Genomic DNA, 17638 nt, shown 5'->3' with positions numbered 1-17638 from the left:
TGGCTACAGCTTCTCAAAGACTTTGTTATTCCTGCCTTTTTCTTTTCCTCTTTGTCCAGTGCCGGGAGAGCCTGCTCTTTATTCTTGTGTAGCTGAGGGAGAGATGGTGAGTCACTTCTAGTTCAATCTTCCCCTGGGGATGTTGTCCTTTGGGAGGGTCTCCTTTAGGATCCCATGGTTGGTGGGTGTTAATCCTTGACTTTTGCTGCCTTTGCCCCTTGAGGCCGTGGATCTGAAGCACAAGCAGATGACACTGGCTGATGCCTTCAGGGCAAAAGTGGCTTTGGTTCTCCTGGCTTTAGGTTGTCCTCAAAATTTGGCCTGGCAGTTTCCCTTTTTCTGTCAATTTTTTAGTGCTCTTAAACTAATTATATTTTAATGGTTTATCCAGCATTTTTCATTGTTTTCAGTGGGAAGTAGATCCAAATAACTTAAGAAATTGGAAACTGCCTAACGGCCCAGGGCTGGAGCCAGGAGCCTCTGTCTACTGCTGTGCTGTTGGAATGTTGTTGTAAACCACCGCCCACCCCCCCCCCCCCCAGCATGTGCTGTGCAGCCTCTGTGCAGGCTGGGCTGCAGAGAGGATGGCTCTTAGGGGTGCTGTTGCTTTAATTTGCTGAACTGTCCATGTGCTCATCTGGAGTAACTGTGTCAGGTAAAACCATCTTTATTAAAGGTGCTGTGTTCATGCTTTCACCCAGGCACGATCCTGTCATCTTTCTCTTCTTGGTGTTTCCTTTCCATCTTTCTTATTGCTTATCTTTTTCTTCCATTTATATCACAATGTCCTAATTCTAGGATTACCTTACTACTGCTTGTTGGTCTACTGCAGTAACCTCTTAACTGGTCTTTGGTTACTACCAGAATTGAACATCCTTTTGCTTTTATGAATTCTTATGACTCCTTGTATAAATTATCTGCTTTTATCATTTGATGAATTATTTTATCATATGCTCTCAATAACAATTTTTAGTCTCTTGGAGTTTTACCATACAGAATATTTTTTTTTTTTCTTCTCTTTTTCTGTGTTCCTTCAGTTTGAACATTGTCGCCTTTTGTAGTTCATATATTCCAGTCTGTAAACGTTTCACCAGGTATTGTGACAAAATCTGGGAATATAAAAATAAATATAAGTAAATATAACACATTTATCTATGCTTAGGTTCATATTATGGTGTGGGAGATACACATATACATGCTTATGGTACAGTGTGTAAATACTGTAATACTGCATGTAACTATTGTTGAGGAAATCTGGGGAAACTTTGTGGAGGTAATGTGTTAGCTGCATAGCCATTTTCCTGTAGAAACACAGGGTATGGGAGGAAATTTCAGACATGGAAAATGTGTGCAAAATCATAGCGATGAAAGTCATGGTGTGCTACAGGGAATGCATGTAGGTTGGTATCATTGGAGAACAGAGTATTTGGGGAATGAAAGTTGAAACCAGGAAGAGTTTCAAGGCCTGGGTTAAACAAGACTTTGATGGGCCCACAGAGCATGCGTGTTGGGGATGATGGAGTGGGTGAGCGGCAGGGTGAGGCATCCGGCTGGGGAGAGCGTATGGGCTGTGGCTGTGCTGTGGCTGTGGGAGTGGGCTGCTGAGGTGGGGTGGGGGTGGGTGGCGGGCCAGGGCTGTGAGCATAGTGTGGACCAGTCTTCACATGGATACAGCAGTTACTTCGGAGAGTGGCAAGAAGGGAGACGTTACCATGTCAGGAAGATTTGGGTTTGGACTGCCTCAGTCCCAGTTTTAGCCCTGAAAGTCCCATGTCCTGAGACACCCTAAGTCCTTTGAGAACTGGGATGGTGGGTCACCCTGGGGAGGAGCCAGAGGGACTGATGCATTTGGGGCTGTGAATGGTGTGGGGGAGGTGCTGGCCAGAGTTGGGGGAGGGAGGGAATGAGTCTGTGCTGACTTAGGCCAGAGCAGTGTCCTCAGGAGGCTGCAGAGGTCCAGGAGGACTGGGAAGAGGGCAACCTGTGGGCTGGGCTGGATAGGAGGGCAAAGTGGGAAATATTTTGGAATGAGCTCAGAGGGAGTATACATATCAGTGAGGGGATAGATGGGGCAGGGCTGGAAGAAATGAGAATGGCTAGGAGCACTGCTGGGGCTCCAGAGGGGTCTAAATTTTAGGTACTGACTGAGGGCAAGGACAAGGGACTTGCGTGAAAATAATTGAGCAAAAAATTCATTGAGATCTTTGGTGCAAAGTTGTTTCAGTTCTGACTCTAGGGTTTCCGACTCAGGCTTTTAGCCTCTTGGTTAGGATTGAATAATATGAACAGTCTGATTTTTCTCAGCCACTTATTTCTCTAAGGTCCTATATTTTTATATTTAACCTATTGTCTTGTAATATAGTTTTACATTTGCTCTTAGGAATAGATATGAGTTTTTAAATAAATTTTCTTAATATTGCTTTCTATATATTCAGCATCATTTATTACATAATGCATTGTTTACTTATTGTTACTTTATGTTTTGCTATGTTACTGGCATTTTTCTAGGGCACACCAGCTTGGGAGTCATTCAGCCTATAAATTGGCCACTGTTGAGTCCTGCTCCCCAATTCAGACCTGGGGTGGAGTGTGTGTGTGTGTGTGTGTGTGTGTGTGTGTGTGTGTGTGTGTGTGTGTCTCCAAGAGAGAGCGAGAGAGAGAGGTTAACTGATTGAGATTGATTAATTGAAGTGACTTTCTTCCGTCTTCTGTGCCCCATGTGGCTTCTTAGGTTTCCGGCCTCTGGGGTGGTATCAAGCTATTCTCAGTAAATCATCATGTTTAATGCTGTTAAGTGCTGCCTGGCTACCCTGTTAGTGCTGATCTATAAGCCTCAGGCAAAGCCACTGCCCTAGTGGTGTCACTGGTGACTTTCAGCTTTATCCACGGCTCTTTGAGTGAACGGTCTCTGAGCTGGACTCTAAATGTAGGTTCCTGGGATGGATCCCTTGTTGCCTCTCCTCCACTGTGCTGAGTGTGCTTCCTTCCATCTGCCCACCTCTCGCTCCTGTGAGCCAAGGCTGAGCACCGGGTCATGTGGCGTCCTGCCTGCCCTGGGTGGTTTGGAGGGTGTCCCCACCTCACCCTGGCAGCCCTGGGGTATGTGGTCCACTTCCGCTCTCCTGAGGGCTGGCGGACACCCAGGTCCTCTCAAGACCTCTGCTCTCCTGCTGATGCAGGAGGTCACAACTTCTCCCCTCTGAGTGGCTGCTGCTTTCAGATTTCATTGTTGGTGGAGTCAATTTGTCCTCTCATAAGCTTTTGCTATGGTTGAATAATACAGTTCGTTTATAAGTAGCACCTTACTTTTGCTCGTGTTATCTGCTGGCACTGTACCTGGCTTCTAGAAGGTGCTGAAGGAATGTTTGCTGAGTGGGGTGGGATGGGGGGAATGCTGTCCTGATGTGTCCTGTTAGATTATAATGTTCTCATGTGTATCTGGGCCTCTTATGCGCAGCTCAGGAATTACTGCTGTTTTGATTTATTTAGGAGACTTAGAAGAACTTTTGTATAAATTACCCAGCTCTTTTTAAAAAGAGGCTTGTTTTCTTGTAGGAGAGAAGAAATGTGCTTGAGTAAAAGTGATTAATCTTTCCTTTTTGGTGTTAAATTTTAGTATATTCCGAATGTGCCTGTGCAGTAATAAAATAACCAGACGATTGATTTTTACATTGATCATGTTGGCAGAGTTACTGAGACATCAACATACTAATTAGAATGTCAGGATATTAAATTATTGTTCATTTTTCTAACTTTGAATGTTTTGGGTGACTATAAAAATGACAAAGAATTTGTAAGTAAAGTAAAGATTTCCCGTAGAGATTTACCAATTATTAACAGTTTAATTTTTTTCCCCTTTATTTGGCTCTCTTCTGTACATTTAAATGAAGGAAATTTTTTGTAAGAATTGGATTATTAGTAGAAAAAATGTTTTAAACTAACTTTTATTTTAGGTAGATAAGTGTTCTGGTTGTTTATTACTGTGTAACATCTGTCTCCAAACCTAAAACAACAATTCTGAAACCTAACATTAAAACTTTAAAACCATAGCCTAACCCTAATGTTTTAAAACAATACCATTTTATTATATCTCACAATTTTGAGGGTCAGGGATTCAGACTGGTCTCAACAGGGCAGTTCTTTTGCTCCACATGGTGTTGCATGGAGCTCCTTGGTTGGTAGCTAGTCTGGTCTAGGATGTCCAAGACAGCTTCACTCACATTCCTCTTGCTGAGTGAGGACTTCTAGAAGGATGGACTTTGCGGGGATCCTCTCCATGGCATCCCGCAAACAAGGGGGCTGGACTTCTTTTCTGGTGACCCAGAACTCCAGGAGATCAAGGTGGAAGCTGTCAGTCCCCTCAAAGATGAGGCATGGGATGGCCTGGTGTCCCTTGCACCATACTTTGTTGGTCAAGCAGTCACAGGCCAGCCCAGTCATGGGGAGAGTGAATAGATCTCAGCTCTCAGTGGACAGAGTGTCAAGAAGGAATTTGCTGCTATCCTAAATCCCCACAGTAGGATTAATGATTGGGTCACAGGGCATTTGGCAAACATGTACCCTTTACAGATCACAATATTTACTACTGATATAGCACCGATGTTTATTAAAAATAGTGATAACAATATTAAAAATCATGAAAATTGCTTTCAGTATTTGCTTTACCCACAGATTTTTAATTTCATTATAAAATAAGTGATTCCTAATTGTTTCATTATACATTGGATACTTTAAACAGTCTTCCCATCAATTACTTGTTTTAATTAGCTTTTTACTATTAATATTTTATATTAAATTAATTTTGTAGTAAATAATAAAATATTATTATTTTAATAAATATTAATATTTTAACATTTAATATTAATAAAATTAGAAGTTAATATTGTTGGTATTATTACTTTTTACCTGCTATACAGATGTGTTTAATTTTAAGAAAAACTGGTACTTGAAATCATTTATTTGTATTTATTGATGCCATGCCCCTTTCCACAAAGGATTAGAGGTGACTTGCAACAAGACACTTATGATAAATATGTATAGAAGTAAAATATAAATGGCAGTGGAGATGAGGATCAAGAAGAAGATGAGTCAGTAAATGGTGTCACCATCTGTCCAGTGGCTGAAGCCCCAGACCTAGGAGTCTTTTTCTCCACCCCTTCATTTGCAGTCCATCAGCCCATGCTACCTCCTAAACATATCCCAAATCTATCCACTTGTTTTTTTCCTGCCTGTACTTCTCTAGTCCAGGCCTCTGTCATCTTTTCCCTAAATTGCCCACTGAGAGTAGATCTCTTTCTTTCTCTCCAGTACAATTCCTTACAACACAATCCTTTCTCCATTCAGCACTAGAGCAAACTTAAAATCACAGTATAAATCAGATCGGAACTTTCCTCTGCCTGAAATTTCAGTTTACTGTACCATTCTTCGTACAAAACCCTATCTCAGCAGGCCTCAGAGCCCTGTCTGTCCCCCTCCCACCCCTGCTCCATCGCCTCTTTCTGGTCCTCCAGCGCACTAGCCTTTTTTCTCTCTAGCACCTTAGCATTAACTGTTACCTCTGCTTGGGATGCTCTTATCATTCAGGTTTCCAATTAAATGTCACTTCTCCAGAGAGGCTTTAATTGACTATACAACTGAAGTATAAATCTGTCCCATCCATAGCACATCCCTTTGTTTTATTTTCACCATAGATCACTACCTGATAGTTTATTGTTTATTGTCTGTCTCATGCCATTAAAATATAGGCTTCATGACAACAACGGTTTTTTGATTTTTTTTTTTTTTTTGGCTTGTTTATAGCTGGATCCCATCTGCTGGAAATAGTGCTTGGTATATAGTAGGTTCTCAGTGTTTCAGAAAGAAACATTCTCCAGAAAAAAAAAAATCAAATGCTAGAATTGATGGTAGCATTTCTAGGACATGGTAAATTTATTTTAGAAAAGAGGATTCTTTCCCTGGGATTTAATGTATTTTAGACTAGTGGTGTGTTTCAGAGTCATTAATGGACCTTTTAAAGAAATATACACCTCTGGGCTTCAATCTGTAGGTCTCAGTGGCACCAAGAATCTGTAATTTTGAAAAACTCCACTGCAAATCTGATGTACAGCTATGTTTAAGGACCAGGCCTTGAGAGAGAGAGCTGTGTGGATTCAAGGAGAAAACTGGCCAAACTGTTTATAAACATGAATGAATATTGTTGATTGGAATTTTATAGAATAAATCTCTGGGAAGCATTGTTCGTATCTTTACTTCAGAGGCCAGGGTAATAGACTAGTGGTTTCAAACTGGTGTGCCCAAGATGATCATTTGGGAATGTGGGAAGAATGTAAGTAATACAACTTATATATTTTAAATCTCATTCCTTTTTCATTTTTTTTGAGGGGGAGGCATGTTATCAGTACCTAATATACAGTGATATGTGTATGCAATTTATAAACATACTGGAATTATGTGCTCAGAATAATTTATTGATGAAAATGTGTGATCCAAAGAGGAGGGAGATCACTCTATCAGTCAGGATAGGCTATGCAGTGGTAACAAATGACCCCTAAGCCTCAGAGACTGCTAAAAGGTTTGTTTCTTGTTCATGCTTTACGTCTCCTGTGGGCCAGCGGTAGCCCTGCTCTGTGTCATTTTGGCGCCATGATTCAGGCAATCGAGCAGCCTTCATCTGGAACTTTACCAGTTGCTGTGGTGGAAGGAGGAGAGAACTGGGTAAACCGCGTGCTTGTAAATTGTTGGCTTGGTAGTGACATGTGTCACCTCTACTCACATCTCACTGACTGAAGCAAGTCACATGGCTACATGTGAGTTCAGCAGGTAGGGGATGTGTAATCCCCCCTCAGTGAGGGACTCTGCTCAGGGTGAACAGCAGGGCAGTCTACACAGACAGCCTCCGACACCTGTTCAGTGTGGGGACGTTTGCCGCTCCAGACCTCGCTCTTAATCCCCTTTCAGGATTGCTGGCAGAGGGAGCCTGCTCTCCCCGTTCTTGGTCTGATGAAGAATACCAAAAAGAGAAAGATGCACACAACCCAGATCCTTAATTCTTTTACTAAGGAGCATGTTAAACAACATGATTATAAAATAAGGAAGTATAACTTTACCAAACCTGTTAGAGCTCTGTGTGATTTTTGCTTGAAAAAAGATTATACCACTACTGCATATACCACTTGAAACATTCAGGTACTTACTATTTGGTGGGTGGGTGTGGAAAATAGAGGTTGAGGTAGGGGAATTGCGAGTAGTGGTGGAAAGAGAACCTCAAGGCTCAAATGTTCAGGGTCTTTGCTGATTGAAAATTAACCAGACTGAAGATGGAGCATCTCTGGAATAATAATGTAAGTCATTCTGGAAATGCGATTCCATTTAGAGCAGTTTGTTATATACTTCTTTTCAGGAAGATGTTAATTTGGGAAGCATAATATGCCTTGATTGTAAGGTGCTGTAGTGATAACCTAGCTAACTTTATTGTATACCCCCTAAAGACCAGTCCTGTGTTAGTTTAACTAATAAAATGACAAATTCATAGAAACCAGTTTAGTCTCAGGAAACATTTCACTTTACTTAATTGAAATATAGTTGACTTACAACATCATTTTAGTTTCAGGTGTACAACATAATGATTTAATGCTTTTATACATTACAAAGTGATCACCACTATGCGTCTTCTTACCATCTGTCACCATACACAGTTATTACAGTACTATTGACTGTATCCCCTATGCTGTACATTATATCCCTGTGACTTACTTATTTTATAACTAGAAGTTTGTACCTCTTAATCACCTTCTCCTATTTGCCCTTCCCCCTGTCCCCCTCCACTCTGGCAAAAACTAGTTTGTTTTCTGTATCTGTGAGTCTGCTTCTGTTCTTTGTTTGTTCTTTCGTTTGGGTTTTTAGATTCCACATATAGGTAAATCATATGGTATTTTTTTTTCTCTGTCTGACTTATTTCACTTACCATAATACACTCTAGATCAGTCCATGTTGTCACAAGTAGCAAGATGTCATTCATGGCTGAATAATATTCCATTGTGTATATATATATACCACATCTTCTTTATCCATTTGTCTATCAATAGAGACTTAGATTGCTTCCATATCTTGGCTATTGTAAATAATGCTGCAGTGAACATAGGGGTGCATATATCTTTTTGAATTAATGTTTTTGTTTTCTTTCCAGGAGTGGAATTGCTATATTGCATGGTAGTTTTATTTTTAATTTTTTGAGGCATCTCAATACTGTTTTCCACAGTGGTTGCACCAATTTACAGTTTAATATGCCAACAGTGTATTAGGGTTCTGTTTTCTCCACACCCTCCCCAAAATTTATCTTTTCGATAATAGCCATTCTGACAAGTGTGAGGTGATATCTCATTGTGGTTTTGATTTGCCTTTCCCTGGTGAGTAGTGATGTTCAGCATCTGTTCATGTGCCTGTTGGCCGTCTGTTTGTCTTCTTTGGAAAAAATGTCTATTCATCTCCTCTGCCCAGTTTTTAATCAGATTGTTTGTTTTTTGATATTAAGTTATATGAGTTCATATATTTTGGATATTAATCCCATATCAGTTATCATTTGCAAATATCTTCTCCCATTCAGTAGGTGGCCATTTTGTTTTGTTGATAGTTTTCTTCATTCTGCAAAAGCTTTTTAGTTTGATGTAGTCCTATCTGTTTATTTTTGCTTTTGTTTTTCTTGACTGGGGTGACAGATCCAAAAAAAAGAAATTGCTGAGACTGATGTCAGACAGCATACTACCTGTGTTCTCTTCTATGAGTTTTATGCTTTCAGGTCTTACATTTAAGTCTCTAACCCATTTTGAGTTTATTTTTGTATATGGTGTTAGAAAATGTCCATTTTACTCTTTTTCATGTAGCTGTTCAGTTTTCCCAACACCATTTATTGAAGAGACTGTCTTTTCCCTATTGTAAATTCTTGGCTCCTTTGTGGTAAATTAGTTGACCAAAAAAGTATGAGTTTATTTCTGGACTCTTAATTCTGTTCCACTGATCTATGTGTATGTTTTTGCGGCAGTACCATACTATTTTGATTACTGTAGCTTTGTAGTGTAGTTGGAAATCAGGAGCATGATATTTCCAAGTTTGTTGTTCTTTCTCAAGATTGCTTTGAGTATTTGGGGTCTTTTGTGGTTTCATGCAAATTTTAGGCTATTCTAGTTAGGACTGTTTAGGAGTGTTCTAGTTCTGTGAAAAATGCCATGGGTATTTTGATAGGGATTGCATGGACTGTAGATTTTTTGGGGTAGTATGGGCATTTTAACAATATTTATTCTTTCATTCCATGAGCATGGTATGTATTTCCAATTATTTGTACTGTCTTCATTTTCTTTCGTCACTGTCTTATAGTTTTCAGAGTACAGGTTTTTAGCCTCCTTGGTTAAATTTATTTCTAGGTATTTTATTTATTTTGATGCATTTGTAAATGGGATTTACTTAATTTCTCTTTGTGAGAGTTATTAGTGTACAGAAATGCAACAGATTTCTGTAATTTAATTTTATATTCTGCAACTTTACTGCATGAATTTATTAGTTCTAATAGTTTTTTTGGTGGAGTCTTAAGTTTTTCTATATGTAGTATGTCATCTGCAAATAGTAACAGTTTTATTTCTTCCCTCCAATTTGGATGCCTTTGATTTCTTTTTCTTGTCTGATTGCTGTGGCTAGGATTCTAGTACTATGTTGAATAAAAGTGGTGAGGATGGGCATCCATGTCTTTCAACTTTTCACCATCGAGCATAGTGTTAGCTGTGGGTTTGTTGTATGTAGTCTTTATTATGTTGAGATATATTCACTCTATATACACTTTGTTAGGAGTTTTTTTAATCATAAATGGATGTTGGATTTTGTCAAATGCTTTTTCTGCATCTACTGAGATGATCATGTGATTCTTTTCCTTTGTTTTATTATTGTGGTTTAGCACATTGATTTGCAGATATTGAACCATCCTTGCATCCTGAGACTAAATCTCAGTCATGGTATATAATCCTTTTAATGTATTGTTGAATTTGTTTTGCTAATATTTTGTTGAGGATTTTTTTGCATTCTATGTTCATCAGAGGCAGTGGCTTGTCATTTTCTTTTTTTTGTAGTGTCTTTGTCTGGTTTTGTATCAGGGTGATATTGGACTCGTAGAATAAGTTTGGCAACATTTCTTCCTCTTCAATTTTTTGGAATAGTTTGAGAAGGATAACTCTTCTTTAAATATTTGATACAGTTCGAACTCTCTGTGAAGCCATATGATCCTGGACTTCTGTTTGCTGGATTTTTTTTAAAATTACTGATTCAATTTCATTACTGGTAATTGGTCTGTTCAGATTTTCTATTTCTTCCTGATTCAGTTTTGGAAATTTGTGTGTTTCTAGGAATTTATCCATTATTACTAGGTTGTCCAATTTGTGGGCATGTAATTGTTTGTAGTAGTCTTTTATGGATGTGTTTCTGTGGTATTGGTTGTAAATTCTCTTTCATTTGTGATTTTATTTATTTGGGCCCTCTCTTTTTTTTTTTTAACCTTGATGAGTCTGGCTACAGGTTTGTCTATTTTATTGATGTTTTCAAAGAACCAGCTTTTGGTTTCATTGATCTTTCCTTTTTTTTTTTTTTTTAGTCTGTATTTCATTTATATCCACTCTGGTCTTAATTTCCTTCCTTCTACTAATTTTAGGTTTTGTTGGCTCTTCTTTTTCTAGTTCCTTTAGGTGTAAAGTTAGATTGTTTATTTTAGTTGTTTTTGTTTCTTGAGGTAGGCCTGTATCACTATGAACTTTTTTCTTAGAATTGCTTTTGCTGCATCCCATAGTTTTTGGATCATTGGGTTTCCATTTTCATATGTCTCTAGGTATTTTTTAATTTCCTTTTTGATTTATTTGTTCACTGATCGGTTGTTTAGTAGCATGTTGTTCAGCCTCCACATGTTTTTGTTTTTCCAATTTTCTTCTGGTAATTGATTTCAAGTTTCATACTGTTGTGATCAGAAGAGGTGCTTGATATGATTTCAGTCTTCTTTAATTTATTGAGACTTGTTTTGTGGCCTAGCATGTGATCTGTCCTGGAGAATGTCACATGTGCACTTGAAAAGAATGTGAGTTCTGCTGCTTTTGGATGGCATGTTCTATACACACACACACACATCTGTTAAGTCTATCTGGTCTAGTGTGTTGATTAAGGTCAGTGTTTACTTATTGATTTTCTCTCTATCCATTAATTTAAGTGGGATATTAAAGTCCCCTACTATTATTGTATTACTGTCAGTTTCTCCCTTTATGTCTGTTAATGTTTGCTTTATATATTTATATGCTCCTATGTTGGGTGCATAGAGATTTGCAAACATTATATCCTTTTGTTAGATTGACCTCTTTATCATTATGTAATGTCCTTCTTTATCTTTTGTTACAGTCTTTGTTTTAAAAAATCTTTTATCTGATACAAGTATTTCTATCCCAACTTTCTTTTCATTTTCATTTTCATGGAATATCTTTTTGCATTTCTTCACTTTCAGCCTATGTGTGTCTTTAGATCTGAAGTGAGTGTCTTGTAGGCAGGCTATAAATGGGTCTTATTTTTTTTATCCATTCAGCTACCTTATATCTTTGTGAGTTTAGTCCATTTACATTTAAAGTAATTTCTGATAGCTATGTACTTATTGCCATTTAGCTATTGTTTTCTGGTTGTTTTTGTAGTTCTTTTCTGTTCCTTTCTTCTTCTCTTGTTCTCTTCCCTTGTGGTTTGATGATTTTCTTTAGTGCTATGTTTGGATTCCTTTATCTTTATTTTTTGTGTATCTCTTGTAGGGTTTTGGTTTTTGGTTACCATGAGGTTCATATATGTATATATGTGTGTGTGTGTGTGTGTGTGTGTGTGTGTATTTGTGTATTTGTGTATTTGTGTATATGTTTGTTTTAACCTGGTGTTTGCTTAAGTTTGAATGCATTCTAAAAGCATTACTTTTTTACTCCTCCCATCTACATTTAATGTTTTGGTGGCATATTTTACATCTTTTTACTTTGTGTGTCTCTTAATTGCTTATTGTAATTATAGTTGATTTTATGACTTTTTTCTTTTAATGTTCATACTAGCTTTTTAAATGGATGATCCACTGTCTTTACTATGTATTTGCCTTTAGCTGTGAGGCTTTTTTCTTTCATATATTTTCTTATTTCTAGTTATAGCCTTTTCTGCTTAAAGACCCTTTAACATTTGTAATGCTGGTTTAGTGGTGATGAACTCTTAGTTTTTGCTTGTCTGGGAAACTCTTTAACTCTCCTTTGATTCTGAACAATAATAGCCTTCCTGGGTGTTCTTGGTTGTAAGTTTTTTTCTTTCATTACTTTAAATGCAGCATGCCACTCCCTTGTGGTCTGCAAAGTTTCTGCTGAAAAGTCAGCTGATAGCCTTTTGGGGGTTCCTTTGTGTGTGACTCACTGTTTTTCTCTTGCTGCCTTAAAATTTCTCTCCCTATCTCTAACTCTTCCCATTTTAATTATGATATGTCTTGGTGTGGATCTCTTGGGTTCATCTTGTTTGGGATTTTATGCTTCCTGGACCTGCATGTGTGTTTTTTTCCCAGTCTGGGGAAGTTGTCAGCCATTATTTTATTGAATAGGTTTTCTGCCCCTTTCTCCTTCTGGGCCCATAATGTGAATGTTAGTGCACTTGATGTTGTCCTAGAGTTCCCTTAAATTATTCCCATTTTTAAAAATTCGTTTTTCTTTGTTCTGATTGGTTGAGTTTCACTATTCTCTCTTCCTTGTTGTTTATGTGGTCTTATGTATCATCTAAAATGCTGTGTATTTCCTCTGATGTATTTTTCATTTCAGTTGTTGTATTCTTTAGTTCTGATTGGTTCTTTCTTATATACTCTAACTCTTTGTGAAGTTTTCATTGTGTTCCTCCATTCTTCTCCTGAGTTCTGCGAGCATCTTTGTGACCATTGCTTTGAACTATTTATCAGGTAAATTACTTATCTCCATTTCTTTAGAGTTTTCCTCTGGGATTTTATTCTGTTCTTTTGTTTGGAACAAATTTCTCTGTCTCCTCATTTTGTTTGACTTTCTGTGTTTGTTTCTGTGAATTAGGTGAAATGTTATGTCTCTTGCTTTTGGAGGTGTGGTCTTGTATAGGAGTATCCCCAGTGTGAACTGTATGTGCTGGTCAGCTTTGGCAGGCGAGGTGGAGTTGTAGTGGGGATGGGCTAGGACTTTCTCCAGGACATGTTGGGGCTGCTGCCTTGGTGGGATGATTGGTGCTGGAGTGGACCTGGGGTTTGCTGGAGTGGCCTTGGCAAGCTGTTTAGAGCACCAGGCTCTTTTTAGACTGCAGCCTCTGTGCTGGGACTCCCAGTGAGTGAGTTTGTGCATGAGCCCTTTAAGAGTGGAATTTCAATTTCCTTCAGCTCTCCCGTGCACAAGCCCTGCTGTTTTTCAAAGCTAGTTAAGTGGGCTCACCTACCCGGTGCCAGTCCCTGGGTCTGGTGTGCCCAATATGGAGCTCAAACCCTTCGCTCCTGAGGGAGGACCTCTGAGTTTGTGATATCTCTTCCTGCTTGTGGCTTGCTGCTCTGGGGATGTGGGTCTTGACTAGATAGTGTCTCTGCCCCTCCTACCCTACTCAGTGTGTTTCTTTCTTTATATCCTTAATTGTACAAGAGCTCTTCTGCTAGTCTTCAGGTCATTCTCAGAGAGAGCTGTTCTATATATATATGTGTAGTTTTGGTGTGTTTGTAGGAGGAGGTGAACTCAGGATCTTCCAACTTTGCCATCTTATCATGATGATGTGGATCAAAAATGTTTCACTGTGTTCCTGGAAAACAAGCTAATCAAAATGTACATTACTGATAGTAATAATAAATATTTACCATTTATTAAAGGCATGCTATACGTTAGGCCTATTCTAGACACTTTACATAATTTTACTTAATTCTGACAAAAAAGTTCATGAAACAGGTATTATTTTCTTCCTTTTACCAATGGAGAAACTGAGGTATGAAGAGGTTAATTCACTTTTTTAAGATTTGAACTTAGGTTTCTGCAGTTACAAAAACTATATACTTTCTACTCAGTTCCTCTGCTTTTATAATTGTTCCACTGTAGCTGTTTTTAACTCTTACATGAGATCCTTTGTTAGTAGAAGCAGGAAGCTGTTTAATTTTGTCTTGCTCTTTTAGAGAACGAGTTTTTTCTAGGCAACCAGTAGTTAACCTCATTAGGGGAGCCTGATAAAGTGAAATATGCTCATATTTTTCCCAGTAGCTTTTATACCAGAAGCAGAAGAGAATACTCAAGATTACTTTAGAAATTTGAAATAATGAAGTCAATAGAAGTTTATACTAATTAATAAAGTTTCAAACAGTCATCCAACATTTTTCAGTGACAATTCTCTTATTTTGTTTATTATTAAATAGCTAAATGAAGGTTTAGGTGTGTGTGGCAAATGGATGAACTTTTAATTCACCAAGGAAAAACAGTATTTACTGAAAGGCTATCATGTAGGAAATGACATTAATCTCACCTAGAATGTGCATTATTCGGAATGCACCCAGTTACTTTGGGTGAACAGTTTAGAAACACATTGAATCCCTTAGAATTTTATTCATTATTTCTAATCTAAGTAAAGTCTAGATAATTTTTTTTTCCTGTTTTTTTGGGGGGTGGGGGAAGATTTCAGTGAAAGGCAGTCTTACCACATTCTTTAATAATCTACTCTAGTTTTCATTTAGACCTTGAATTTTGTTTAAATTGAGCCTTGACTATATACCTAAGGCAGAAGAGTGTTTGGAACATTAAGTCTCTTGTAAGTAAAGTATTCTGTTGTATGACAGTTGAGCTGAAGTGTGCTTCCCCTGCTTACCTGACAGTTACTTGGTGAGCAGTTAATTGCTTATAAACACCTGTGGTGTTGTTAATACAAATATTTGAGTTGAGTTTAGGGATAGAGAGGTACTATATTCCCCTATATTCGTGGAGAAGTCTTAGTTGTTCTTATATATTGCTGTGGGATTTGTTCAGTTAAAACCCCAGATATTATCATGGCAAACATCTGTATGTTCAGAGTTATCTAATTCTTTGTTGCTATAATAAGTGACTGTAAAAGGGACGTGGTGGGTTAACACATTTGGCCTCAACTTCAGTATTGCCAGATCCAGTCAAAACCATTTGGGCAAAAAACGATTCATGCAATCACCTATGATTATCCCCATTAATGGTGGGGAGAACAGGCATGTGTATTTCATTTTTATTTAATTTCAAATAAGTAAGTGTTCACTGTACAAATTTGAAATAGTTTTTATATTTAAATTGGAAATCACGTAAAGATAGTGAAAGATCATCATGAGGATGTACAGATATCTTGTTCCCTTTCACCATGTCCCCCTGGTCAGTTTCTCACTTTATCAGTTGCTGTTTGAGAATTACAGCCTGGCTCTGAAACATACCTGCCTCTTCTCAAATAGTCTCTGCATTGTGTATCTGGTGGTATATTTGAGCTCGAAGGATTTGTCCTATGGAATGCAAAGTAAAAGGTAAATAGTCAATTAAGTAGAGAAGTTACTATCAACAGGTATATGTAAACAAAGCCAATACTAAAGGAGAATAATCTGGTGTTAGCTCTTAGAGAAATGTTTGCTATTGCTAAAACTCAATTTAAACACTCTAGAATGAGTGTTGATTATATATAATGTGTGCTGTGACACCCTTTAAAATTTTTGCCTATGAGACTTCTCATGACATCTAGTTATATTACATTTTTAGTTTTTGTATTTTTATCCTGTTCATTACCAAAAAGGAATTGAGGTGGCAGTTTTCAGTTGATGACTCTCTTGCACTGATTTTGATGATACATGTTTGTTTGTTCAGTGCTCTCAAATACAATAATAATGAAAATGTTTGAAATATTTTGAGAATTACGAAAATGTGACAGAGACACGAAGTGAGCAAATACTGTTGGAAAAATGGTGCCGATAAACTTCCTCAACACAGGGTTGCCACAAACCTTCAATTTGTTTTTTAAAAAAAAGTAATATCTGGGAAGCACAATAAAGCAAAGTGCAATAAGATGAGATATGATCGTATTTATTGGCACTTCAAATTTTCTCAGTGGTAAAGTGTGTTCATATCTTTTGCTCATTTTTCTGTTGGGTTGACTGTCTTTTTCTGTCTTGGCTTTCCTTGGCACTTTGTGTGTCCCTATACATTCTAGAAGCAACACAGACACATAAGCTATTGTGATTTTGCTTGAGAGTATATTGATTCTGCAGGTTAATTTGAGGAGAATTGATACATTTATAGTATGACATCTTCTGGTGCATGTTTATGGATGTCTCTCGGTTATTTAGGTTTTCTCCAGTTTCCTTCAGTAAGGTCTTACATGTTTTTTTTTTTTTTTTTTCTAGAGGCCTTGAACATCTTTTGTTAGATTTATTCCTAAATACTTGATAGTTTTAATCCCATTATGAATGGTAGTTTAAAAAAATCCATTATTAAACTGGGCTGCTGGCAGATAGAAATACAGTTGGTTTTTCTGTATGACATTGTAGCCAGAAACCTTGCTTAATTAGGTCAGTAGGTCTAATAATTTATCTGTGGATTTTTCTGGATTTTCTAAGGATTCTAATCACATAATATGTAAATAATGACAATTTTGTTTCTTTTTTCCAATCCTTATACTTTTCTTTTGGTTGTACCAATCTGGTTCCCACTGATGGAGTCTTGTTTCCTTGTGTGTGTGTTTTATCTGTGTGCTAGAGATTGTATTTGGGGAGTTATTTGGAGGACTATACTGAGCCCTAGGAGAATTGTATATTTCTTCAGAAAGGTTTTCATTTTCTACTTTCATGAGTCTGTGGGTGCAGCTAGTCCAGGATATTGTTTCTCTGCTACTGTTCTTTCGATATGTGTCCTCAGAAATTGGCAGAGTAGAAATTTGAAAGTATATTGAATTTAAATTTTCTTCCATATTTTGGCTTCATTAATGATAGTAATGACTTAATAATCATATTAGGAATGATTTCAGATATCAGAGTTTTAAGAGTTTTTAAAAAGTATAGAATCTTCACTGCAACAGGAAAGTGCTTTATTGAAACTGAATGCAGAGTTTTAATTTTTAAATGATATAAAGTATGTTTCCTTTTAGATAAGTGATGAAGAGAAGAGCCTCCGAGAACAGGATATTATGGCTTCATCATACAGTTTAGGTGGGGTTCATTTGGAGCTGGAGTCAGTTTATAAGGTAGGTACGCTTTTAAAGTACTTCCTAGGTTTTGTTAAATGTATCACATTGAGCTTCTATCCGTGTTTTATTGACGCGTTTGTGTAGCCTCTTGTGGACACAGCCTCTCCCCCTCCTGTTCGGATGTTGTCTTCACCCCGCCGGATGTGCTGCTCCCCGCCCCGGGCTGCGCTGCACGGACCCCTGGTGCTGCTCGGGTGTCAACCCACTGCGGGCCGCGCTCTCCTCACTGTGCTCAGCCTCGGGCCGCGCTGGGGCTGGGCAGCCCTGCAACGCCCCTCTCCCCCGGCCCCTTGTTCCCTATGCCGACCCTGCGAGGGAGCCTCTCCTCCCTCCCAGGTGCCCTGGGGCCCCGGCCTCCTTCCCCCTGCCCGGGTCCGGCCCCTGCCCCCTC

General features: G+C 38.2%; 1 protein-coding gene across 3 annotated transcripts in view; it reads left to right on the top strand.

Moving 5' to 3' along the window:
• Positions 1–17638, top strand: part of PRIM2 (DNA primase subunit 2) — a 272180-nt gene that overhangs the window by 41612 nt on the left and 212930 nt on the right. For all 3 annotated transcript variants that reach the window (XM_082639744.1, XM_082639745.1, XM_082639743.1), the window contains one exon: positions 17149–17244. In XM_082639744.1, the coding sequence (XP_082495870.1) occupies positions 17149–17244 (96 nt within the window). The remainder of the gene's footprint in view (positions 1–17148; positions 17245–17638) is intronic.

The sequence above is a fragment of the Mesoplodon mirus genome (genome assembly GCF_964341445.2).
Source record: "Mesoplodon mirus genome assembly, chromosome: 12".
Classification (NCBI taxonomy): Eukaryota; Metazoa; Chordata; class Mammalia; order Artiodactyla; family Ziphiidae; genus Mesoplodon; species Mesoplodon mirus.
The sequence above is the reverse complement of the archived record's forward strand: the minus strand, read 5'-3'. Positions and strand labels throughout refer to the sequence as shown.